Source organism: Leishmania donovani, chromosome 31 (genome assembly GCF_000227135.1).
Source record: "Leishmania donovani BPK282A1 complete genome, chromosome 31".
NCBI classification, from domain to species: domain Eukaryota; phylum Euglenozoa; class Kinetoplastea; order Trypanosomatida; family Trypanosomatidae; genus Leishmania; species Leishmania donovani.
The window spans coordinates 459519-484261 of NC_018258.1; the positions used below are offsets into that span (position 1 = coordinate 459519).

General features: G+C 60.5%; 5 protein-coding genes across 5 annotated transcripts; all 5 read right to left on the reverse strand.

Annotated features, from left to right (window-relative positions):
* Positions 1-1717: 1717 nt before the first annotated feature.
* Positions 1718-2056, reverse strand: LDBPK_311190 (hypothetical protein, unknown function; the record flags this gene model as incomplete). The annotated part of the gene is made up of 1 exon (XM_003863162.1): positions 1718-2056. The coding sequence occupies one exon, from the start codon at positions 2054-2056 to the stop codon at positions 1718-1720; it is 339 nt and encodes a 112-aa protein (XP_003863210.1).
* An 849-nt stretch (positions 2057-2905) lies between these two features.
* LDBPK_311200 (hypothetical protein, unknown function) lies at positions 2906-3394 on the reverse strand (the record flags this gene model as incomplete). Its single annotated transcript, XM_003863163.1, has 1 exon — positions 2906-3394. The coding sequence occupies one exon, from the start codon at positions 3392-3394 to the stop codon at positions 2906-2908; it is 489 nt and encodes a 162-aa protein (XP_003863211.1).
* A 1142-nt stretch (positions 3395-4536) lies between these two features.
* LDBPK_311210 (hypothetical protein, unknown function) lies at positions 4537-4929 on the reverse strand (the record flags this gene model as incomplete). The annotated part of the gene is made up of 1 exon (XM_003863164.1): positions 4537-4929. The coding sequence occupies one exon, from the start codon at positions 4927-4929 to the stop codon at positions 4537-4539; it is 393 nt and encodes a 130-aa protein (XP_003863212.1).
* Positions 4930-7551: 2622 nt separating this feature from the next.
* LDBPK_311220 (hypothetical protein, unknown function) lies at positions 7552-7956 on the reverse strand (the record flags this gene model as incomplete). Its single annotated transcript, XM_003863165.1, has 1 exon — positions 7552-7956. One exon carries the CDS (start codon positions 7954-7956, stop codon positions 7552-7554), a length of 405 nt encoding a protein of 134 aa, XP_003863213.1.
* A 1343-nt stretch (positions 7957-9299) lies between these two features.
* On the reverse strand, positions 9300-24140 carry LDBPK_311230 (hypothetical protein, conserved; the record flags this gene model as incomplete). Its single annotated transcript, XM_003863166.1, has 1 exon — positions 9300-24140. One exon carries the CDS (start codon positions 24138-24140, stop codon positions 9300-9302), a length of 14841 nt encoding a protein of 4946 aa, XP_003863214.1.
* Positions 24141-24743: the final 603 nt, after the last annotated feature.

The following is a 24743-nucleotide window of genomic DNA, read 5'->3' on the forward strand; positions in this document are numbered from 1 at the left end:
AGGTGGGAGGGGCCGTTGTGGCCTAATCCGCTCGACTAGAGAAGTCCGACACATCGTCACCCACATAAAGCGAGTAGAACGATGATGAGTGGTGCTGCTCACGTTGCGGGACGAGTTCATGCACCTGGCCAAGACCCCTTCCACAGCATCGGCTTTATCGCTCCCGCCGGCCGCTGCCTTCGTTACAGCTGCGGTGGGCATGTTCCTTTTCGTCCGTCGCACTATTAGGCAGGTTATCTTTTTCGAAATAGTCCCGGGGCGCTGACGCAGAGACACTGAGGGGGACAAGCGATAAAGGCTTGGTGGAGCGGAGCAGAGCAAGGGCGCTGTGGACGGCCAGTGCATTCACGCCTTCTATTTCTTTCCTTACACGGCAGGGCCACCCACGCCTCCCTCCCTCGTGCTGCCCTGTCGTGTCTTTCGCTCGCTGCATTTTTTTTTGTGCTGTAGATGACTACACAAACCTTCGATGAGGCATGAATGCGTACGAGCGGGGCGCAGCTCTGTGCCATCGGAAAGAAAACCCGAACAAAAAAGATAAAAACTCACGCACACAGAGAGGGGGGAAACAAGAGCACGCGTCGTACAAATATAAAGGAAGAGTTCAACGCTGTCACATGACTGCGCGCATCGTCGCCTGCCCTGCCCCGCTTTTGTACCGCATCACCACGCCACTCCCCCTCCATCCGGACGTGCAAGAACTCCAATCGAGTGCCTTGCGAAGCAGGAGCGGAGCAAGGGCATCGACACATCAATGGACGTGACGCAGGAACAAAAAAGACGAGCGCATCATCGCAAAACCTGAAAAGGAAGACATGCGAATAGGAAAAGAAAGAAAAGAGGCGCACGCTCGCTGATGACCGCATTTCTCTGTTCCTGCTCCGCACGTGATGAAGTACCGCCCAGCCCCCCTCCTTTCTCCGTCTCCCGCCAAATGCAGCGAGAACAAGGAACGAGGCGTCAGCGGACGGGCATCTCGTTCTGTGTCGCTGCGATCTCCACTGAAAGACCGTCACGCTTCCTTCTCCGCTCGCGGGCGCAGAAAGGACAAGCGGAGAAAGCGCATGTGCCGACGTACAGGGCCACGCCTGCGCACTTGTGCGAGCGCGTGGCACACCCCATCACAGCGGTGGTGGTAAGGGGGGTCACATGGGAGAGGAAGGAGAAGAGAATCGAAAAGACGGGGAGACAAAAAAAAGGGCAGGACAAAGAGGGCGGGTCGGCGCCGTGTTGTCTCTGGCGAGGGATCAGAGGAGACGCAGGCGGGGATCAAGAGAAACCTCAACGGGGAAGGCGGTGAGACGGGCAAGAGAGAGACGGAGAGAACCGACAACCTGTTATATATAAGAGAGGCTTCCCCGTCAACTGTGCCGGCATCACGTCTCACGTAGTGTGTGCGTGCCTGCGCGTTGCGTTCGATCTAACTGAAGAGAGAACGCGGACACGGAATCGAGGAGGCAGAAAAAAACGGCAACACGGCGCATAACGAAGAAGTGGAGGCAACAAAACATAGTAGTAGAAATATTAGGTTACACATCATACACGCACAGAGACACACACACACACAAGGTGGGAAGGGGGCTCTGCCTTGGTCACGCTCCTTGCGCCGATGCGGAGAAGACATAGCAGTGGGCGTTTCGCAAAAAAAAACTCTTTGGGGGCTTCTGATGCGCTCGTGTGCATCGATCAAAATGAGTGCACACCAAGCTGCCCCTTCCTACGAGCTCTTGCGAAGTACCACGGCGGCCACAACAGCGGCCACGCTGAAAGCGATCGCTGTGCTGCGCCAACGCCACTCATCCTCCTCGGCGTGGCGCGCCTCAGCGCGCTTCAGCAGATCGGCTTTCTCTGTCGCGGAAACGTCGGCGCACCACTCCTCCAGCATCTCCATGGCGTCGTTCGAGTGACCGGCTTCCTCAAAAGCCTCCGTGATGTCCTTGTCTGCCAGCGCCATGAGGACGGCCTTGCCGCCCGGGTGTTCCTTCGTCACGAAACTCTCGGGGACCATGTAGTTCTTCCCCTTGAAGATGAAGTGCAGTGAGCTGATGGCGGACATGCTGATCTGTTCTTGAGGTGGAGCGGTTGGAAAAGCAACTAGGGGTGACGAAGTGCGCGGCAAGAGAAAAAATGGAAAGTAGCAAGTTTGAGCGTTCGGAGGTGGTGTTGTGCGGATGCTGCAGCTGGTGTATGGTGTGTGTGTGTGTGTATGGGGGGGGGGGGGGCAACGGAGAAGCAAGCGTCAGAGGTAAGATAAAGTAGAAGAAACACGAAGCGTCTGCTCGTTGGACACGGGGAAGGGGTAGCAGAGTCAGAGGAGCCGCGGAGGTCGAATCTCGCTGTCGGTGGAGGCGTTCACTGCCGCTTCGCTTTCAGCTCCCGTGTAAGCACGCAACAGAAGACAGCAGCGCCTGGGAAGAGGACGGAAGAGGGATAGGGAGAGGGGCACGCACGCGAAGCAAGCTAGCGTGAGAGCAGAGTCACCGGGCCGGGTGAATTCAAACTACCTCGGCTTCGTGGAGGGCCTACAGGAAAGCCAACAACGGCAAAGAAATATACATACCGATGCAAGTGTGGTAACCTCTTTTTTTACGTCCGCTTCCTGCAAGGCAGCGCCGTGAGCACAAGGTGGGGGAGGGTGGTGGCAAGACAGCAATACGACGAGCCGTGCGGGTGCCGGAAGCACACTTATGCGACATGTGTTGACAAGCAAACGCTTAGGGGGTGTGCCGGGGAACGAGAGAAACGCGACGAAGCGGGCGCAAAATCTCGCCCCGGAGTGGACGCCAAACGGCAATGGGAAAGAGGACCACAGTAGCTGCCATCCCGGATACAGAGGCCCGGGAATGCGATGCGCTCATGTGAATATCGTCCATCAGGGATAGTGTGCCGCCGAACTCGAGTAGCATCACCTCCTCTTGGGGACTCGAACGTACACAAGCGTAGCAGATGCCATCAAAACAGCCACTGCGGCAGCAGTGGCCGCGACAGGCACGAACAGCTTCGACTTCGAGGGCTCGCTAGCGGTTGTTGGTGCGGTAGCCGCTGGTGCCGTCGAGACTGTTGGTGTTGCTATACGCACTGCGGGGGTAGCTGCAGCCGCTGGTGGTGACGCCTCCGTGGCTGGCCCCGCCGTCTTTGCCCCCTCCTGCGCCGGGGAAGCCACCGCGGTCGGGTCAGGCTGGATGCCAAGGTCATACTCCTCATCCAACCACTCCTCGAGCATGTCCACGGCATTCAGCGAGTGATCAGCGTCCTCAAATGCGTCCGTCATGTCCTTGTCGACGTAGGGCATGATTTCATCGCTTCCACCAGGGTGTTCATTGTCGATGTAGTCCTTCGGAATCAAGTAGCTCTTGCCCTTGAAGAAGAAGCGGTAGCGAATATTCTCTGGCATTGCGTTACTGTCTCAGTGGCGGTCACACTAAAGATCGACGTGTGGGCATGTAAAGGCACCGGTGCACGAAACAGTTAGGCGCTGCCGGCCGGGGATTATGTGCGCACCAACAGATTGCACTGTAGATGTGCGCGTGTGTCTGTCTCTGCGACACGTGTGCCATGGGGTTCGAGTGAGCAGCGACGCATTCGCAGACAAATCAGCAAGATGTAAGATCAACGGAGGGGGCACGATCCAGGGTTTGCGTGGACAGCGTCAGGTCTGTAAAGAGAGGCGTGATGCAGGGGGCCGTCACATGCCCGTCTCTGTGTGCGCTCCAGCTGCAAACCGAGGAAGCGCAGTGACTACCAGACGTGTGCGAGACTAAAGTGCCAGATGGACACACGTGGGGTTTTGTGGCGCGACTGTGGCCACACACAATGAGAAGCAAATGGGCACTCTGAGCTCCTGGCAGTGGCGAAGAGGAACGCAGGAAGAGGCGGGTGTCGCCACCTCCGGCAGGCCCGTTCTTCCAATGCGAAAAAGGATCAGCAGCCTCTTTTGTTTTGTGTGTGCGTTCTCATTCGTGGGGGGTATTCGCCGGACACGTCCAGCGAGAAGCCAAACCGAGCGATGAAAGGAGGACGAGAAAAGGCGGAGCGCGACGGAGCCCGCGAGCTAAGAAAACGGAAAGACAGCTCAGTCACTCGAGTGTACGGGAAGAGTGCTTACGCGCGAGAGGAGAGAGAGAAGGGAGGTGGAGACAGCCAGCAGCGTCTAAAACACATCAATGGCTGCGTGGCTCGCTCCTTGACTGCATCTGGGTGTATGCAGGCATTCGTGTGCCACGTAGAGCGGCGTCGCAGCCGCTCTCTCCCTCTCGCGTCACAAGATGTGCCCGGTAAAAAAAAAAAAAAAAGAGAAGAGCGCGCAAAGAGGCTCACACGCGCAAGTCTGTGCGCAGGAGAACGATCGTTGATGAAGTAGTTGGCTGGTGAGGTAGAAGCAACACACTCAGAGAAGGAAATAGTTGTGTATGCGGGCAAAGGAAGAAACGGGCAAGGTGAGTAGTCGATGGCACGGAGACACACCGTCTATAAGGAGCTGCTGAAAGTAGCCTCCCTGCGGCCCCGTGTGGCAAGGAGCGTACACTACCAATTCTGCTACGCAGACCGCTGTTTACAGCGCATGTACACAGCCACCATCACTGCAATCACACTCAGCAAACTTCCGGCCCGCACACACCAGTTCCAAGTGTATTGGTCGGGCCCCTCGCACGCCTTCTCGCACAGCGACTGCAGCTCTTCTATGGAGATGGACTCATCCAGAAACTTCAGCAGCGTGCGCATCGCCTTTTTCGAGTGACCTGCTTCGTTGTACGCCTGCGTAATGTCACGGTTCGCGTACGGCAGCAGCAGCTTCTGCCCGTTGGGGTGACGGCGCACAAACGACATGGGCACGCGGTAGGTGCGGCCCTCATAGATGTGCCAGATGGACTCCCCCGCCCCGTCCGTCACCGTTCGCGGCGTAACAGTGTGTGTCGCGATGCTCGTCATGTTGGGAAGCTCTGATGAAGTCACGGTTCCAGAAGCAAGTAGAAAATGTATCGGAGAGCGATACCAAGAGGAAGAGAGACCTTCGCGAAGAGAGCCGAGAAGAGACTCGGCGTCTGTGCTACCTTTCAAGCGAAGGAAGGACGGTCAGCTACACAAGAGAAGTCGCTGGCGAGTGTGCGTGTATGAGTATGCGCGTGTGAAGATCCGGACGCGTGCACATTCAGAACACTTAACCGGCGCGTAAGTAGAAGGATTGCAAGAGCAGAAATGTGGTGCGAGTGTGACGCAGCAGTGGCGCGTTGGAGCGATGAGTAAAGAATAAAGTGACGTAGAGGCGCACGGAATCCGCAGAAAGAAGAGCGAACGGTATTTCATCACATCAGTGAGACCACCAGCTTGAGAGCGGCGTGCTCAGCTGCGCAGGTCTTTGTCTGCTGCCCATGGAGCTGGCCACAATGAAGGCTGAAAAAGGAAAGTCAACCGTTATGCACCGCTGCGCGAGAACAACGCGCCTACGCCAACGCGCCATGCAGTATGCGCGTTAGGAAGACGAGATGCGTGCTTTCAGAGTACGCCGTGCAGAGCGCATTCGAGAAGGAGAAAGAGAGGGAGGCGACGCAAGGCTGCCTCTGCGCCTTTCCCTCGATGGATGCTCCGCCGGTGAGCGGTCCTGCCATGGTCCACTCCTTTTCGTTGCTCGCTCACGTTGAGAGCGAAAAAAAGTAGGGTAGCGGCGGCGGCGCACAGAGTCCATCCCGTCCGTCGTCGCTTCTTTCCGTGTGCAGCGAAGCAGTCGTGCCACAGAGGCAAAACTGCCGCCTGCTCTCAGCCCTCTGTCGCTGTGCGAGTCTTCCGTGGTCAGAGTAAGCAGGAAGAAGATCCTAGGACAGCGGTGGCCGGTGCACTGGATCTCGCACCGTGTCCCAGCATCTGTCGCACCCTAGTTCTGTGGCAGTTGCTGCAGATGACATGCAAGGAGATCCTGCCGCGGGTAATAGCGGAGGTGATGGGGAGCATGGTCGACTGAGGAAAGTCACAGATGCAAACGTGGAGGAAGCAGGGTGTGCACCAAAGCAGATGCGGAGGCCTGCGGGAAGCGCGTGCCCCGGGAAAGGGTGGCCGACGTGGTGGAAGGGGGAGGGGGGTACGGGTGTTCGGTCGCCCTGCGCGCAAAGTCGCATCGTGAACCCGTGGCCCACACGAAACGGCCAAGGAGAGACGCAAAGGAAGATAGTGAAGAAGTCGGTTGTCGCGCACGACACGAAAGAAGAGGGGAGGGGCAGCGCACGGGGCGTGGGGAGAAGCCAGTAGAGGCGCAACCGTCCGCTCTGGGGGAGGGGGGGTGAAGCGGCGAGAGAAGAAGGCGAAAGCCGTTTCCAGCAGCCAAACCCCACACAAAGAGGGAGAGAAGGGTGCACGCACATGTGCAAGAGATCGATATAGCCGGCGGGTGGCAGTCGGATTCGACGTCGCCAAGGCCGTCGTGCGATGCGCCCTTCTCCATTTTTTATGTACTGCCGTATAGAGACGCGACGTCGTATGTTCGCCGCTTGCATTTCTTTTTGTTTTTCGGTTGCGCGCGCTGGCATGGAGAAAGACGGCTCACAAAACAAAGAATACACGGCGCATTACAACCGCAGTGGCGCGCGCAGACCCCAACACGGTTTCTCCTGGGGGCAGGCTCGTGCGGTTGTTTCGGCAAGGCATCTGGTACGTGTATGGCGTGCCCGCACGCGAGTACGGCACGCCAACTCCGTACTGGAAAAGATCGTACTAAGCGGTAAGAGTTAGTAGGGAGCGGATACGCAGAAGATAGGTGAGATCATGAAAGCAAAACAATACAAACATATGTTTTTTTTTCCAGGACGATGTTCAGGCACGCATATCCCCGCGTGCGCACACGCAAAGGCATACTCAGCGAGCAAGTGCCCCAACGGTTGGGGGGAGTAGAACAGTGTGCGACAGAAAGCAGGCGTCAGTGACATCTGAGAGTAACTGCAGCCCAGACTTTGGCTTCGGCATACATCTATGAGGGAGAGTGGCTCTCTCCCTTTGCGGAAGCACCGCGTCGCGGCAAGAGAAAAGAACTGCCGTATGTGCTGTACTCGCAGCTAACTGCAGCGGACTCGTACACCTGCTGCGCACAGCACAGCCTCTTAAGATGAGCTTGCCGCTCTCCTTGAGAACGGCAACTAGCATGGCCCACGCAGATGAAGAAGCAGCAAGTGACACAGGCAACCGCGATAGCGGCAGGGCGGAGCAGAGAAGAAACGGAAGAGCGCGACAAGCAGAAAACAGGGGTCCAAAAAGCGGTGTCTTCAACAGGATCACAAACGCGCGCCGGTAAGCGCAGCAGATGAGGCCGTGAGCGATACCGGAAGCGAAAACGGGATGGCCCAACAAGCACGAACGAAGCGAAAAGAGAATAAGTGGCATGTCGCACATCACCCCAGCTTTCCCGTTGTCGCATGTGGCATGAAAGCAGAGAGCACATCGTAGCAGCAGCAACAGCCGAGATGAACGAGTAGAGGACCCGCGTGAGAGTCAGCGCACCTCGCACATGGTGTCTAACGCCTCTGCTCCACACGCGAACAGCATGCAAAAAAAAAAAAATCAGCCACCTCATGCGCGCTGCAGATGACGTCGCAGCGCGTACGCGGCAACACCCATCGCTGCCAGTGTCGTCATCACCGTGATCAGCGTGGTTCTCTGGCGCCACCGGCGCACCTCTGTGGTGCAACGGCGCTCCTCGTCGTAGCTGTGCGACAGCTTGATCTTGAGTTGATACTCTGCCGGGTTGTAGATGTCCCTGAAGCCCTCCTTAGCCTCGACCTCCTCAAAGGTGTTGAGAAGTGCGTGCGCGTCGGTAGAGTGGTTCATGTCCTTAAAGGCGCTCGTGATGTCTTGGTTGGCGTACTGCAGGATGTACTCAGCACCGCCAGGGTGTTCGTTCAGAACAAACGACATTGGCACAACAAGGCTGGTGCCCTTGTAGAAGAGGCGCACATAGGTCTCCTTGTCCGACATGAAGGGCAGCTATGAAAAGTGCGTGTCAGCGTATACACAACGACTGAGAAGCGAAAGAGAAACCGCCAGTGGAAGGAGAGGAGGACGGGGCGGAGAGTGTCGGTTGCCTCTTGCTGCAGTTTACGATCAGCTGCTGGCAAAAAAAAAAAAAACAAGAAAAATCCTTGTCGGGTCTTTTTTGTGGGGCTGCACGGCCTCACGTGACGCGTGGCGGAGAGGCGGAGAGGCGGTGAGGTGGAGATACTGCAGGGAGGCAAGAGGGGCGGGCAAGCACAACGATGCCTCTCGTGTTTACCCGTGCCATATGCGAATGCGATGCATGGAGAGGGGAGGCGAGCCATTGTTGTAGAAGAGAAGAGAGCACGCACTCGAGATGGCCGATGCGTGATGTCGCAGGTTCTTTTGCTGCGCGTCTACTGCATCAGAGATCTTGAATGGCCGACTCACGGAAGCACGGCGGCTGTGGGGCTGAAAAACGGAAAAAGAAATCACCCACTGAAGGCAGCATCGCACCGCAGAAAAGGACTTGCAAAGGTATACTTGTCCGCCGGCCATCACAGCTGCAGCCTACATGCTGCGACACGTCCGTGGCCCTTTTTCTTTCCCGTTTTTCGTCTCCCTTTGTTTCTGCGCTGTTGTCTTTCTCGGTTCGGTTGTGCGTGTAAGGCACACGTGCACGCCGTTGGCCGTCACTCGCACACAAGCGAGGAAGAGGCGGCAAGTAGACGGAATAGGGAGAGGCATAAAGGGGGGGGGGGGCGACCCAAAGCGGAACGAGGCAAAAAGCGAGGTAGACAACCGTCGCACACAAAACACATGATCGTATTGGGGCCGTCGCCCTGAAGGCTCCCTCCACGCAGTACAGTACAAGTCAGGCCATTCCCTGATCGGCACAACAGCGGCGCGCCCCATTGGCGGATGCAACAACAAAAGGGGTGGGGGCATTGCCATAGCCACCTCACCGTCCAGCATGGTCACACAGGCCCAGAGCACATACACAGAGAGAGAAGGGTGAGGCCCCATTTGAGGACAAAATCAAAGGGTCGGCGTCTTGGAGTGACGCACCGCAGCATTATGTGCGCTCGTAACGACGACGTGTCAGAGACGGCACGGAGCACAGCAAGAAAAGGTAAGGTACAGGAAGGCCGCAGCACGCAGAAGCGCATCATCAGCGTACGGGCACGACATCACAGCAGAGCCCCCCCCCTCCTCACACACACACACACACAAAAGCATCCCCTGCACAGAACAAAGAAACATTTGGGGGAGGGCGGGGCCTCTCCCGCCTCCTTTTTTGTTCTTGTTCTGTTTGTCCGCTTCGTGGCTTCGCCTGCGTCTTCCCATCAAAACCGAACGCTGGCGAGATTCGGCCGCGCCTTCTCACACACCTGACAGTAGAACAAAGCATTGGGATTGAACTTGCTGCAGCCGCCATGCTCCACCGAGCACACCCAGTACCCCTCCGGGCACTCGAAGCCGCCGCCAAACGGAGACCTCTCAGCGCGCCCGCCACCTGACGCCTTCAGTGGACGCGGGTTTGGCGCCATGCAGATCTCGCACATCGGCTTCGCGCGAGATTCGTTGATAAACGTGCACACCCCACACTGCCATGGCGCGTCCGCACCGTCGTCATCGCCCTCATCCTCCTCCCCAGTCCCGCCGGCCGCGGCATCGACGGCAGCCGCCATCGCCGCATCCTCGGCTACTCTCACAGACTTTGGCTTCGGGGCCATGCACATGGAGCACATGTTGCTCGCGATCGGGTTCTGGAATGTGCATGCGTCACACGACCACACAGCGATACTGGCGGGCTGCGCTGCAGCTGCAGCCGGGCGAGGCGCGTGCGCAGCCTCGACCCGTTCGCGCAGCACCTCTGCGTTCAGGGGCGGTATCACAGCGAACAGCTCCTCGGCCGAGATGTAGTTCGCTGGGTCCGCCGAGGCGGCGGCTGCAGGTGGCGCGGACGCAGCGGAACAGCCAACTGCGCCGCGCTTCTGCTGCACAAGGAAGAAGAGCGACTGTGCCACCTCCTGCACGCTGAGCGTTTTAAAGACAGCCGGAAAGCTCTCTGTCAGCATCTCCGCTACACGCTCTGCCGAAAACGCAGCAGAGGCGCCGCACGCGGACAGCGCTTGAGATAGAGCCACAGTGAAGCTCTCAAAGCCCCGCTGCACCGGCTCCGCCTCGCGGCGCACGCGCTCCGACGCTTTCGGACGCGCGGCACGCACCACGACCTCCGCCATGTCCTCCATCCCCTGCTGCATGCGCTTGCCGACAGCCAGCTGGCGCAGATACGGCTTTTCAGCCTCAGAGACAAAGAGCATCGCGATTGGGGCATCCTCCCAGTGGTTGCGACTGCGCCGGCGCACCCGCAGACACTCCGTGAAAAAGTGCAGCCGGTCGGACGGCGACATCGCTTCTAGCACCTCCTCCAATACGGCAAGCTGCTTGGTGGAATAGAACATGTCGCTGTTCAGGAAACGGTAGAGCAGCACCGCTCTGTCTGCCACCGCGTCGCACGTGCTCACATCGTAGCCGCCGCCACACGAACTGGTCGAGCTCAACTGCATGTGACGCAGTGCCTGTACGCCTTGGCGGTGCACGACCGCCGAAAAGGGCCCGGTGGCATCCATGTAGGCGCCGCTCGAGGCGAAGCGCAGCGCCAGGCGGAAGTTCCTCTGCACGTAGCGGGAGTGATGAATGAGCCAACGCATGGACTCGCCCTCCGCGAGAGTGAGGAGGCCGGAGCAGACCATCGTCGCCGCCTCGGACGACGACCCGCCGGTGGCGGCTTGTGGGGGAGACGCCGAAAGAGCGGCAGGGATGGGCACCCACTCCAGAAAAAGGAAAACGTTCTTCAGCCGCCGTTCTCCCACGCCATGCCAGTCCAGCCTGAAATAGTTGTCGCTCACGAGGTACTGCGATGGCACCTGAAGCTTCGGCTGGCTGGGCCGAATCTGGAAGGTGTTCATCTGGTAGAAGCAGCAGCCGTGTGTGGGTCGCACCGTGTCTGCCGCGATCGTGCCGCAGGTCCGGAGCGTGTCCACTGCCCACCCAATCTGGCTCTCGTCGTCGCGCGAAAATGCGGAGATGCGCTGTTCTTCCTGCTCCGCCTCCTGCTCCTGCTCCTGCTCCGCCTCCTGCTCGTGTACGATCTCCGCGTTTAGGTTCATCGTGTTGTGCACCCCTTCTTGCCCAGCCCCAGTGGCGCCCTTGCCGCTGGCTTCCTTGGCGGAGGCGCTACTGCCTCCCTCGGCGGCCGCCCGTGAACCCTGAATGCTGCGCCGCATGCGGTCAAGCAACTGCTCCACCAGCCCCTGCGACAAGGCGTCGCCTTCGATCAGCTCCTGCGAGCGCGCCTGCAGAATCTCCTGCAGGTGCTCGCTGAAGGAGGGAGCCTGGGCAATCTTTCCGGCAACGGGGTATTCGATCACCTCCCTGAACTCAGCAATAGCAGCGCGGAGAACGTCGACAGAGGGGAGCTTCAGCGCCGCATCGGCGATCGCAGCAGATGCGTCCTCTTCCGAGCTGGCGTGTTTGCCCGCTTCAGCGGCGCCGTTGCCCGCTGCCGGTCGTGGCAGGTGAAAGCGACGGCAGCGCATCCACCCAGTAAAGAGCTCTGGATGTGCGTTCGCGTGCCGAGCATCGTGCAAGAGGTGCGCAACCGCCTTCTTGCGCCACACATTCGCCAGCTCCTGCAGGGAGAGCTTGAAGAACTGCAGGCTCTCGACCTTCATGGAGTTGAGGAGGAGCCACGCTGGAACGTCCTTGAGCATGTCGCCAGTGCGGTACCGAGACCCCAACGCCTCCTGAATGCGGGAGACCACCTCGGGGATCAGATACAAGCACAGCCGCTGCCCTTTGCCGATGCCACGCATGCGATACGCACCCTGCGCATAATCGCGTAAGACGAGATCCTTGCCAAAGGTGATGACGGCAACTGCTGTGGACGACTGCTTCACATCCGTGCCGGTCGTGTGCACCTGGTCAAAGAAGGTAAAGCGGCGAGCCAGCGGCACACCGCACTGGGAGACCGGGATGACGAGGCCGTTGTCTCGCTGCAGAATCATCTGCCGATCCCGCCTGTCAAGAAAGACGACGCCATCGAACAGAGCTGCTGGCAGCCGCGCCAGAAGGTAGCGAGCCACCTCCTCGTTGTCCATGTTCGTGATGAGAGCGCCAGCGTCGATGAGGGCCGAGTACGGCGGCTGCGCTGCGGCTATGCGGTCCAGTAGCCGGAGCGGAGTCCAGCTGTCCGGTAGCACCTCGGCATGGACCACCTCGGGGTTCGTGAGAACCGACAGCACACGTCCGTCACTGCCAGGTTCGTAGAAGCACTCACCAAGGTCCAGCGGCAGAATGTTGCTCGGTGTCCCACTGAAGCCTATCCTCTTTGTGAATAGCATCGAGGAGCCGAGCTCGTGGCCGCAGGCGCTGATCTTCAGTCGCTGAAAGTTCATCGTTCGCGGAAAGATAGTAGAGCACAGGTAGTAGTGGATCACCTCCGGCACGCCGTGCAGCAGGTGGTAGAGCGACTGCATCTGCGCCTTGTCCGTCACCTGCAGCTGCGACAGCGGCACACCGGCGCGCTCGAATGAGCGAAGTACGTCCTCGTTGTCATCTGCCACGGTCTTCTCGGTGGCCGCCGCGGCGGCCGCGCGGTCCGAGGAGCTCAGACGCAGCCAGTGCTTGTACAGCTTTGCCGCCGGGCGGTGCTCCTTCGGCCCCGCCTGCCGCGCAAAGTCGCGTTTCAGCTGCGTCACGAGCTCCTTCACATCCTGCAGGCGTAGTCCCTCGTAGCGAAAGGCAAGGATTGTAAGCCCGATGACCACATCCGGATGCGCGAACTCAGAGCTGCGGCTCGGCACGTCCTTCGCGACGAAAGGGACGGCCGTCATCTTTCGGCTGTACGGAATCCGCGCTGAATCACCGCTGAGCGCCAGATCGTTCGGCTGCAACACGCCAAAGCTGACCCGGTCGATCTTGGCGAGCACATGCGGCAGCAAGCGATGAAGCCAGTCGTGTGCGAGGTTCAGCAGCTGCAGACCGTAGTGAGGCATGTACGCGTTCAACTCACGAGATACGCGGCTTTCCGCGTCGTCGAGTTTCACCGGGGAGAGCAAGAACGGCTTCGTCTTCTCGGCAAACGCATCCGAGGACACGTAGGCCCAGTTCTGGCGCTCCTGCTCTGGAAGGTGGTCCATCAGATGCTCGTGCAGCCACAGCTGCAGCCACGGCACGAGCACCGGCAGCAGCTGCTCGACGTAGTAGTGGCCGGGGTCGAGCAAGACCAAGTGCGGCTCTCGCTGAAGGGCGCGCTGGCGGAAACCGGTGAGAATGACGCTGCGGATGGCACTCAGAGCGTACCGCCGCTTCTCCTCCTGAACGCCCCTCATCTCCGCCAGCGACGAGCCACCCAAGCGCGCCGAGTTAGCAGTCTGGCTAGATGAGCCGCACTCCAGCTGCCGCTGCACGTCCTCGCACGCTCTCCCTTGCTGACTCGCAAAGATGCCATCCAAAAGGTGGATAGGCAGCAGCCAACGAGGGCCGCTCATGTCGATGGGGTGCTTGAGGCCGATCGGGAAGTTTAGCTCCGAGCGCAGGGGGTGCAGGAGTACATCGACCTCGTCCATAATCAGCACACCACGCTTCCACAATTCCAGAATCGGCGTGATGGCGTCCGCCAGGGCAGACCGCTCCATCATCTTGCGACGCAATGCCTTTATGTGAGAAGCATAGCGGTCATCTGCCGCCTCGTCCAGCTCCATGTCCTCCGTGGGCACGCTCTCCATCATGTGCAGCTGCTCGATCCCCTTCAGGAAGAGCGACTTGACACATTCAGGTGCGGCGATCACCACCGAGCGGTCTTCCTCCGCAGATTTCAGCTTCTGATAGAGCAGCTCCACTCCATCGCTCGTGCCCTCCTCATTGCTACGGTCGAACTGCACCGTGTAGATGTGCTTCGTCACGACGACGCCGAAGCAGCGGCGCAGAATGCCACGCGTCTGCTCCAGCAGCGCTGTCGGCATCACCTGCGTGATGAGCTGCTGCCCATCGGCGAGGATGAGGGCCAGCAGCGGTCCCACGACAGTGGTCTTACCTTGGCCCATGATCATCTGCTGCACACGCGACTGACCTTCGCGGATGTTGCGCACAAACCACTCCACCATCTCCACCTGGCGGGCACGCAGGAGAATGTTGAAAAGGAACTCGAAGACAAGAAAGCGGGGGTCGAGGGTTGCTCTGAAAGAGCTGTTGCTTGCTTTGCCTGCCGCTCCCCCGGCACTCGACGACGCCGCCGAGGAGGAAAAGTCAGGATGGATGTGGACGTACGTGCGACGTGCCGTCAGCGTATCAAGAGCAGCGTTCGCCAGCTGCTGCAGCCGGCTAGTCACGGTCCGGCGAGTGTCCTCTGAAAGAGGGACGCACGTGTCCGATGCACCTGTCGCCTCCGCATCACTTGTGCCAGTACTTGCGTTCGTGATGGTTGGCGCTGCTGTCGTGAGCTGCTGGAGCACAGACGGATCGATCTCGAGCGAGAAGTGCTGCACCAGCTCACGAATGCGTGCCGCGCGGGCCTGCACAGTGCTCTTGCTGCCACAAGCTGTCATCTCCGCGTGAGGAGGCACGACACCGCGAAGGTGTCCGCACAGCTCCAAGAACAAGAGGAGCTGCTGCACCGCCTGCGCTGCCTGCTCCGCAAAGTACATGCGGTTGCTTAGCAGCATGAGAAGAATGAGCTCCGCCTGAATCTGCTGCAGGGATCCGTGAAAGAGGTTCTCGGCCTTGAGGTCGCTCTGGAGGGTAGTGCTCAGCAAGCCGGCACACAGCCACTCAAGCGGTACGGCAACACGCGAACGTTCCGCTCGCTGCAGGTAGTGCACCAGGCGTCCGCGATCAAGCGACTGTGCGCCAGCAGCAGAGACGCCGTTGTTGCTGTGAGAGGGCTCCGTAGACGACCTTGGGTGAACATCATTCGCCAAAGACAGCAGCGACGAGCGTAAACGCATGACGCGATCGGCGTCCTGCTCTCCCAGCGCGCGCAGCTGCCGCACACAGTCGCCCAGCACCGTCACCGCCGTCGCCAGAGACGCTGTCATGACCGCCACATCTGGGGTGGTCAACAGCTCCCGCACGATGTCCTTGGAGAGGCACTGGAAGTAGCGGGGCCGCTGAGCCTGCTGCTGGCTGCGGAAGCGCATGGAGTCCTCCTCCAGACGATCCAGCATGTTCTGCGCCAGCGGGGTGCGAGAGAGAGGATGAGTTCGCAGATCGAAAGGCAGCACAGACACCGACGGGGACACCGGCGGCGCAGCTGGCTCGCCCTCAGCGATAACACTTTGGGCCAGCTGCAGCGAGCTCAGCGGCTCGGTGCAAAGGGCCTGCAGTGAAGAGCGGCGCAGGGCCGCCGCGGCAGAGTCGCCCTCCGCGTTGTCATTCTGGAAGTAGTCGACTGAGATGTCCGCCTCATTCAACTCTACCTGATCGCGGCCTGTGTCGCCTGGCACCACGCGGCCACGCAAGTGGTCCCTCATAAGCAAGGTCACCTTCTGGCTCGCCGGTGTGCGCAGCCGGCTCATCTGGCGCGCCTCGCGCACTGCCTCGGTAATGTGGTCCGTCTTGAAGTGCTTCTGCGCCACGCGGTGAATGGCGTTGAAGAGCTCCGGAATGGTGCCGCGCCGCCGGCGCACCGCGGTCTCCTGGTCCCCGATGATCAGCCCATGGGAGTGCTCGCTTGCTTCGTACTCCTCCGTCAGCGACACGCCGCGGGCGAGGATGTAGCGCTCTGCGTTGTCCGCCGGTGCGGGCCAGTCCGTGTGTGGGAACATCTCCATCATCTGCAGTACCGTGCTGCACCAAGACGGTGCCATCTCCGTCTCACTCCCCTGCTGCTCCTCGCGTCCCCAACGAGAGTGCCGCAGCTGGAACCAGCGGGCGAGCAGCTGCGAAAGGGTGACGCCGACGTGCTCCTCGCCAATCGTCGGCACCACTGTGTTCCGCTTCATGCAGTAGAGAAAGTAAAACCCCTTCTTCGTGTTTGCACCACCTTCCTCATCCATGAGCAGCTGATCTGTCCACAGAAACTCGACAAGCTTTTCGTCCTTGACCATCTCTGGGCTCTGCAGCTGGTAGCAGACGCGCTTTAGCTTCTGTGGTGCGATGCGTTCCCACGGGTACAGCAGCAGCCGCTCCCATGGAAACCGGCAGCGCTCCAGCGCGGGAGTTTGCACAACCACCGGCACCGTTGCCGGCCTGCCTGATTGCTTGTGCTCCAGCTTCATCAGCCCGGCATACAGCTCTAGCTGACTGCGCACCATCGGGGTCGCCTGCGCGCAGCGCTTGAGCAGGTCTAGAACCTCACCGCGCGACAGTCGACAGTCCTCTGCCACGTGGTGCTTCGTCATCAAATAATCCGACAGCTCGGTCGCCAGCGGCCACTGGTAGGTGTTCAAGCTGTACTGCACCGCGTGAGCCAGCTTCAGCCGAACCGCGCACGCGTCGGGGAAGCGATCCGCCATGGTGCGCTCGAACAGCGCGAACATAAACCCCTCCTCGGTGGAGAAACTGCTGTCCGTGTAACAGGACTCGAGAGTGCGCATGGCGCCTGCGTAGTGCTGCGTCGCACACTGCATAACGGCATAGTAGAGCGACGCCGACAGCGACGGCGGCATCACGAAGCTGCTGCTACTGTGCACGACGTAGACGTAGAAAGGGGACGGTACCGCCTCCCTCCACGTGTAGGACGAGCGGTCAAAGAGAAGCATCGGATTGAACGGGTCGTCGCTGATCTTCATGGGCGCAAAGTCGTGGTTCGGGCACAAGAAGGCGACCTCGCGCGTGCTGTTGCAAAGGAGAAGACACTGCTGAAACGGCGCTTGTAGCGCCCGCAGCTGCCGCCAGCGAGCCGTGTGGAAGTCGTCCCACTCGGCGAGGCGCCAGCCCGGCTGATCCGCCAGGAACAGTCGAGCGCGGCTGCTTGAGCCGTCTGTGCTCGTGTAGAAGCGGACACGCAGCCGCGGCATCTCAATTAGCTCTATTTGGACATAAGTTCCTGTGTCGGTCGTGTCCTCCACTCGCAGCGAGTGCGCCGCACCTTCGTCCGCTGAAGCAGCATCGCACTTTGCCTTGCCCGCAGCTGAGCAGCGACGGCCCCACGCCAGAATATGAGAGCAGTCCTCGATGCGCGTGAGCATCTGCAGCAGATACGAGAGGTTCCGACAATGCAAGAGGTTCACCAGCACGTAGTCGCACGTCTCCACTGCCCGCTGTGTCTTTGCTACCATCTGCGCTAGTTGGTGCCTCTTACTGCTACCCTCTTCGCCGCTGGCCTTCGCATCCTTCTTCACCATGGCGAGCAGTGCATCTGCGTTTGCAGCGGAGGAGGCCCACGTCAACGCCGACGCAATGTCGCCTCGAGCCTGCCGCAGCAGCTGCATGCACACGCCCTTGGGAAGGTGAGAAAGTGCCTCGTGAAGCAGCGCCACATCGGCGTCAGCGATCCGTATTGGGTCACCGCCGCTCTCGTCTTCCTCGTTTGCGTGAAGAGCGTCAGTCGACAGATCCATCGAGCCGTCGCCGCTCGTGGCGCGCTCCAGCATGAGGCGGTGCGCGGCACCCTGCGCCTCCGCCATGGTCTTGGTGCGCGCCGCATCCGCTGCCGCGTCAGCCGACGATGCCGCACGCTTCTCCTCAACGATGGCAGAGTGGCCCTTGTCATTGCGGCGCACCACCACACACGCCGACGATGTTGCCGGTGATGAGGCAGCCTCACCAATTGCACCGCTACCACGTCGGCCCAAGTGCAGGTGAACCTCGATGCTGTAGTTGAACCAGTGGTCCATCACCTCTCCCCGCGCTGGCTTGCGCTTGCCGGCCCCAGACGCGGCGGCGTCCGGCAGGACGGAGGCAGTCTCGTTCTCCTCCGAGAGCGGGTACCCGCGCAGCACATCGTCCTCGCCCTGCCACATAAAGAACGACTCCAGCAGCACACTCGGAATCAGCCCCTGCAGCAGCCTTGCCGGAATGTACACCTCACGACCACGGATTGCCTCGTTGTAGCGGTGGATTTCCAGCGTGCTTTCGTTGAAGATGCGCCTCTTCAGTTCGCCGGCCTGAAATGCCGTGACCGCCAGCGACTCGCGCGTGCGTGTCCCTGTCAGCAGCGCCATACTGTGCAAGCAGTAGTGCTGGTTTGTGCTGTAGACAAGCGAGCGGTACAGCTTGCGGGCGTGCGGCACGAGGTTGTATATTTCTATGCGCGGCTGCGGGTAACGGTAGGCTACAGCCTCCTTCCACGTTGCCCGATCGGTGTCGCTTTCGTACTGGGGGGCGTCGTTCATGAGGAAGCGCATCTCGTAGTGGTGCAGCGCAGGCACCATCAGGCGCTCCCCCTCCTCCTCGTTGCCGACGTCGCTGGCTGCCACCGTCGACAGCGCAGGGGCCAGAGGGTAGAACCTCATCCCATTCGGGAACGCGGCTCGCAGAATGTCTCGCAGCATGTTGACAGCCCACCGCTCCTCCTTGTGCGGCCACGGGTTGTCGTCGTCCACAGCGATGACACGGTCGTAGGTGACGTTCTCGAAAAGCGCGCTCTCGACCGACTCCGCTGGCCAGTTGCCGGCAATCACAAACGGGTGATGCACACCTTGATCGGACAGGTCCGGCGGTGCCGTCCATTCAATCACGTCGTACGGCGTGCCCACCAGATGCACCCAGTGCCGGTGTTCGTGGCGACTCACCAGGCCACACTGCAAGGTGTCCTTGCCCAAGATGTTTTCAAAGTCGGTGAAGTGCGACATGCTGTCCGGGACGGGCTTCAGCTCGTCGTTGCGCCAAAACAACTCGCACGTCTGAGCATGGAAGAAGAGCCCGCTCGACGCCGGCCCTTTGTAGACGCCAGGAGCCGAGATGGACCACAGCGGCGTTTCCTCGCGCTGCGAGCAGCGCTCGTGAGGGGCGTGGTCCTCGTCATCGTCGTCCATCATAGCATCCAGGTTCACGGCGCTTGCACGGGCTGACAAGCTCGTGGAGCGGCTGCGGCGAAGGCGCCTGCGGTCTTGCAGTGTCCCTGAGGCAGTCGCATCACCTGCAGACTCGGTGTGGTCGCGGAGAACGGACTGAACGATCGACAAGAGCACCGCGCCGCGCCGCTGCGGCGTCATCTCGTCCAGAAATGACGTGATCAGATGGTGATCCTCTAGCAGGTCGCAGAAGAGTACATTTTCCGGCACATCGGCTGGCGGCAGCTTCAGCAGCTTCGACTCGGTCGTGCTGCTCGGGTCGCTGTGTATCAAGTTCGGAACGCGCACCGTGTCGTTGTAGTTGCGGCTGCGAATCTGCACAAAGACAGCGCGGCGACGTCCGCCACTCATCATAAGCTGCTTGCCCTGCTCAAGAAGCTCCTTGGAGACGCGCGACGTGTTCAAGCCCTGTGCCTGCAGGAAGCGCAGCATCTTTTCCTCCGGCGTGAGCAAGCTGTCTCCCTCTTGGGCCGCGAGCTGGCTGCGCTGCATGCCCATGCCAAACCCGTGGCGTGCTCGCACAAACGCATACGATCGGAGCATGCGAATCAGGTGCGCATGCGGGTCCTCCGCAGGCGCGGCGCTGGTTGCCCCGGACCGAAAACTGCCATGCTGCCCACCGCCCGCGCCAGAAGACGCCGCCGCCGCCGACGCCGACAGTGAGTCGTACCCCTTCCATAGCGCGCGGTCCACCCGACTCATGTGGGCGTGAATGACGCACTGCGTCGGCGTGTCGGTGTTCTCCTCACTCTCCTCCAGCCACGCCCACAACAACGGCTGCACCGTGGCGACAAAGAATTGCAGAAAGTGGCGGTGATACTCCTCTATGACGCCCAAGGCGCCCTCGCTGCGGCGGCTCTCCGCCGCCTCCTCGCTTTCCTCCGTCTTTGGCGAGGCAGCCGGTGCCGTGCGGGGGGCCTCCGCCTGCCGCTCCCGCTGTTGGTGGGCGATGAAGCGGCAAAAGGACAGCACATCACACAGCAGCCCGACGACAAAGAGGACGTAGGAGGCATTGCTGCTGTACACGGAGCTGGGGCCGAGCTCCGTGATGCTCTCCAAGAGGCTCCGCAGTGGGCGAAGCACGCTGGTCGGCGCGTGCGTCAGCTCGCTCATAAGCAGCCCATACGTGGTTCCAAGGCAGTCCTCGTAGTTTTGCTGGCTCAGGTCGCCGCGTAGCCGACGCAGCTCCACCATCTCGCGCTGCTCCTTGCTCAGCCGCATAGGGACAGAACGGGGATCGGCGTGGCTCAGCACGGCCGGAGAGGCGTACGCAGCCGGCTCGAACAGCACCGCACGCAACACCTCTTGCACTTCGTACACAAACAGGTATGTATGCCGGTCCTGCGAAGCGAAGAAGTCGAGGACGAGCGGGATCCGCACATACGGCGCGGTCAGGCATGACAGCAGCACCTCCGACTCTTCCACATTCATCGTGCCGGCAAACGTCGGCAGCACCTTTGCGTGCAGCACGTCGTCCTCGGTGGGGTGGTCCACCTCAATCATTCGTGACACGTCGATGGGCGAGTGCAGCGCCAGGCCCTCGCCGTACATGACCTCGCGGTCGCCAAAGCCCTTGACGGCGATGTCGGCAATGTCCATGTCACGCCCACGCACCATTAGGCACTCCCACCGCGGCGGTGCTGGGCGGGTTCGCCATCCGGCGCTCATCTGCCGCCCTGGTGCGTCCTCCTCGAACGAGATGCGCCACGAGGCGAGTGCGTCGAGCTCCTTGCGGCGGTGCAGCAACTGTGCGTCGCGCATTTCCATGGTGCCCATAAACTTCGCCAGCAGCGTCATGTCTCGCATCATTCCGAATGCCGGATGCTCCTTCGCCAGCGGTGAGCGGTTGCTGCAGAGCCACTCCATCAGCTTCTCCATCTCCGACGAGCCACCGCCAAAGAGACCCCCGGACTGCTCCAGTGAGTATCCTGCGTTGGCCAGCACTGATTTAAGGAAGTCGACGGTGTGGCTGCCCTTGAAAAGCTCCAGCTTGTCCGGCATCCGCAGGTCGAACAGCTCATGGCCGGGTCGCATCCTCTGCTGCTCCTCAATGTACCGCAGCATGGCGGAGCGAATCGGGAGCAGGCGCGGGCGAGTCAGCTGCAGTGCCGCTGCCACGGACGCAAAGGCGATGTTCTGCTTGCCCTGCGTGGTGGAAAGGAAATAGCCGCAGCCGCCACCGGTGTTCAGCAGCATGGAAATCATGCGGCACTTGTCGCTACCTTTCACCTGCCGCAGAATGGCATCGAAGACGAGCAGCATGTCCATCGAAATGAGACACCGCTCCGCATCGAAGCTGCGCGTCGGCGTCTCGACAGCCTGCCAGGCATTCACCAGCGACAGCATTAGGTAGTACACGCACTCCAACATCGTCAGTTGCGGGTCGGCGGCATGTGGGTGCGGCACCACACCTCCCTCTCCCACGGGCGACTGCAGCGCTGGTGGAATGATGTCCTCCGTATAGAAGCTAGACACACACCACCGCTCCTCTTGCGGCACGGCATCGATGGTGTAGCTCGCGGGCAGGGGCACAGGGATCAGCGTGGAGAAGATCCACGTGATGAACTCGATAATCTGCAGCTGTACGGCGACGCGAGAGGCGGTGCCGCTGTTGCCGGCGCGCCTCCACAGCGTCTCCACGACGCTTCGCACGCGCGGCAGGAGCGCGAACAACTCGGCGTAGTTTGTCGCCTTGGTCAGGCCATGGACGTCAGGCAAGGACGGAACGGACGACTGGAAAGCTGGGCCGTAGTAAGCGGCGACCGAGACCTTGGGGAGGAGCTCAGCGTTCTGGAAGACACCTTCGCGAGCAACGTCGATGGGCTCCTGCACCATGGCGTCCACCGTACGCTGCGGGCATGACGATGCTGTGGATGCGCCACCCGTGACGCTTGCGGCGCTCGCTGTCGTGCTGGTCCGCACCTCGCTGGCTGCCTGAATCAGCTCCTGCACGTCGTCCTGCGGGAGTGCGTCAACCACTGCCTCGACGGCGTGCACGAGCTCCACAACGTGTTGCACCACGGCATCACTGTCAGCGACCGGAGGCTGACCGCGGTCCAGTCGCTTCTTCGTGTGGTGCGCCAGCTGACTCGCACCAACGCGTAGTAGCTGCACGTCTGTGGCAGAAAGAGGGACCGCGCCTTTCCATGGACCGTCCGGGAATTGAGCCGCCTCAGGGTCGGACTGAAGCGCTGAGATGCCCTGCCGGTGCAGCAGCTCTCCGTCTCTCTGAAAGACGAGAAGCTCCGGTACCTTGACCAGCTCCATCGCGTTGAGCACCTCAACGCACGGGTACGTAGCACGCGGAAAGTCGAAGAGGGCGCAGTGCTCCTCGTAGTCATCCTGCGTCTCGTCGCAGCTGAGGAAGATGACCTCGACGGCGTCGGGGCCGCACTTCTGCTTCATCACTGTCACTGCCTCCGCCAGCAGCGTCGACGTCTCCTTGCCACTCGGGACCCTCAGGCTCCCGACAAACAACAGCACCATCTTGTCGCGGAAGTCGGTGTCGGGCAAGATCTTGTTCTGCTTGTCCTTGATGTACACCCGATTGTCTGTGAGACGCAGCCAAACAGCGCCCAAGGACAGGTTGGCGGCCGTGTCGTTGATGCCGGCGGCCTTGAGGCGGCCAAGCGCAGCGCGCAGCTGCGCGTCCTTGGTGCTCGGTGCCGGCGATCTGGATGCCGTCGGCGCGGCCTGGACGCTGTCGGCGCATGTCAGGGAAGTCGAGTCGGTCAGAAAGCGGCGCGAGTAGCGCGAGAGGTCTTCGGCAGCCCGCGCAAAGAACTCGTACTTGAGCACGTACTTGATGCGCTTCTTCTCAAGAGCCGTCAACGCAGGGTAGTACTGCTCTAGGATATAGCAGAAGGCGGTGATGACGGATTTGATGCCGCTGGAGGAGCTGCAGATGGGGCTCGCCGCATTACGGTGGATGAACGGTGTGAATGGCGAGTCGGTCGACGACGCAGGCGAGGGCGACATCTGCTGCTCGCTATCCGCTGCGCCGCCTGTCATCTGCAGAATCATCTCGGTGGTGAAGCGGGTGGTCGTCAGATGCAGGGAGCCGGCTTGGCCACTCCTGTTCGAGTTCACGTCGTCTTCGTGGCGTCGCCCCTCCGGCAGCTTCTCCACCAGCCACGGCAGCAACACATCGTAGAACACCTCAGCACGGATGAACTCTGACTGGTTCTGCGGATCGTTGCGCCGCATCCACAGCGACAGCAGCAGCAGCCAAAACGTTTTGTCCTGCAGCCGAGTCGATGACACGTCCTGGAACTTGAGAATGGGGCAGCTCAATATCTTCTCCGCCGTCTGCCAGCGCGGGTGGTAGCCCTGCCCTTCGCTGCCGCGATTGACGACAACAAAGTCAAACACCTCAGCTGCCCTGCGGTGCACGAGAAGAAACATAATGGTGTACGAATGAGTGCCAATCCAGCCAGATGGGATCATCGTCCACTCCCCGGTCGGCAGGCTTGTGATGCGATGCACGCACCTGTCCACCACGCCCAGAACGGTCGCCGGCTGCACCGCCTTGCTAGCCTCTACCGTGAAGTCGTAACAGGAGCGGATAGCGCCGTGTGCGCGCTGTATGGCGGTGCGCAGATCGACAGAGATGTCCTGCAGAAAAGGGTGAGACACTTCGGCGGCACCCCTCTGGCCCAGCGCCTGTAGCAGCTTCGTGCTGGCGGCGGACGGGTTGGGCCTGCTGCCTGCGCCGAGGGTATTGAGACGGCAGAGAATGACATCCATGCAAAGCAGTGTCAGGAGCGTCGTGCCGCCCTCCAAGGGTTCGCCGCGACCAGCCACATACGGGTCCGCCAGGAAGCCGCCATACGCGGGCAGGCGCCAAAATCGGTAGGGCAGATTGCGCAGCCGGCGCTCTCGCTCCTCCTCCTTCTTTTTCTCCTCCGCCGACGGCGCGTTGGCCTTGACCACCTCCGCTGCCGCCGACCCGATGAGCATCAGCTTCGTCTTCTCCTTGATCCCCAGGGCAGACAACAACGTGTCATCCGGCTTCGCTTGCAGGTTTGGCTTGCCCAGCAGCTTCTGCAGTGGGGGAAGGACATTGGTGGCATCGTAGATGGCTGCCTTGAGGGTTCCAAGCGTCGCATCCTCCGCTACCTCGATGTCGTGCTTTGCAGAGCCAAACTTCACTTCAATGCGCATTTTAAATGCGGAGTGTCAGCAGGCGGGAGGGGGGAGGTGTGGGGGGGGGGGTAGGCATGTACCAGCGGGTAAGAGGCTCGCAGTCTTCCGGTGGAGATTGCTGAGCAGTGAAGGGTGGGTGCACAAGATACATGCAAAAAGAAAGTGAGAGGGAGTCAAGGATGAAAACGAGAGAGAAAGCCGATGCTGAGAGCACAAACACAGAAACGCAACCACCACTGGCAGCTCTACCTGTGGTGTTCTCTTCCGGCTCCGGTGCAACGAGACAGACGGCTGCCCCTTCCCCCGCAGATAACAACAACAACAGAAGCGGTGCTTCCGCGAGAGAGCCGCGAGGAAGAAAATGCAAAGGAAGGAAAGCAAAGAACAGCTCCCCAAGGCGCACAACGCAAGGCGGACAGAATAAAAAAAAAAAAACAGCAACGAACAACGAAAACGGGGATGACGACGATGGAGCACAGCACGGCTGCTGTCCGTAGACAAGAAAAGTCCCTCTCTCACTTTCTCTCGTTCTTGTCTTTTCTGTTCTCTCTTTGTTTCTCCTTTTGAAGTAATGAGGTGGGCTGGAGAAGATGTATGCGTGTGTGTGTGTGTGTGTGGGGG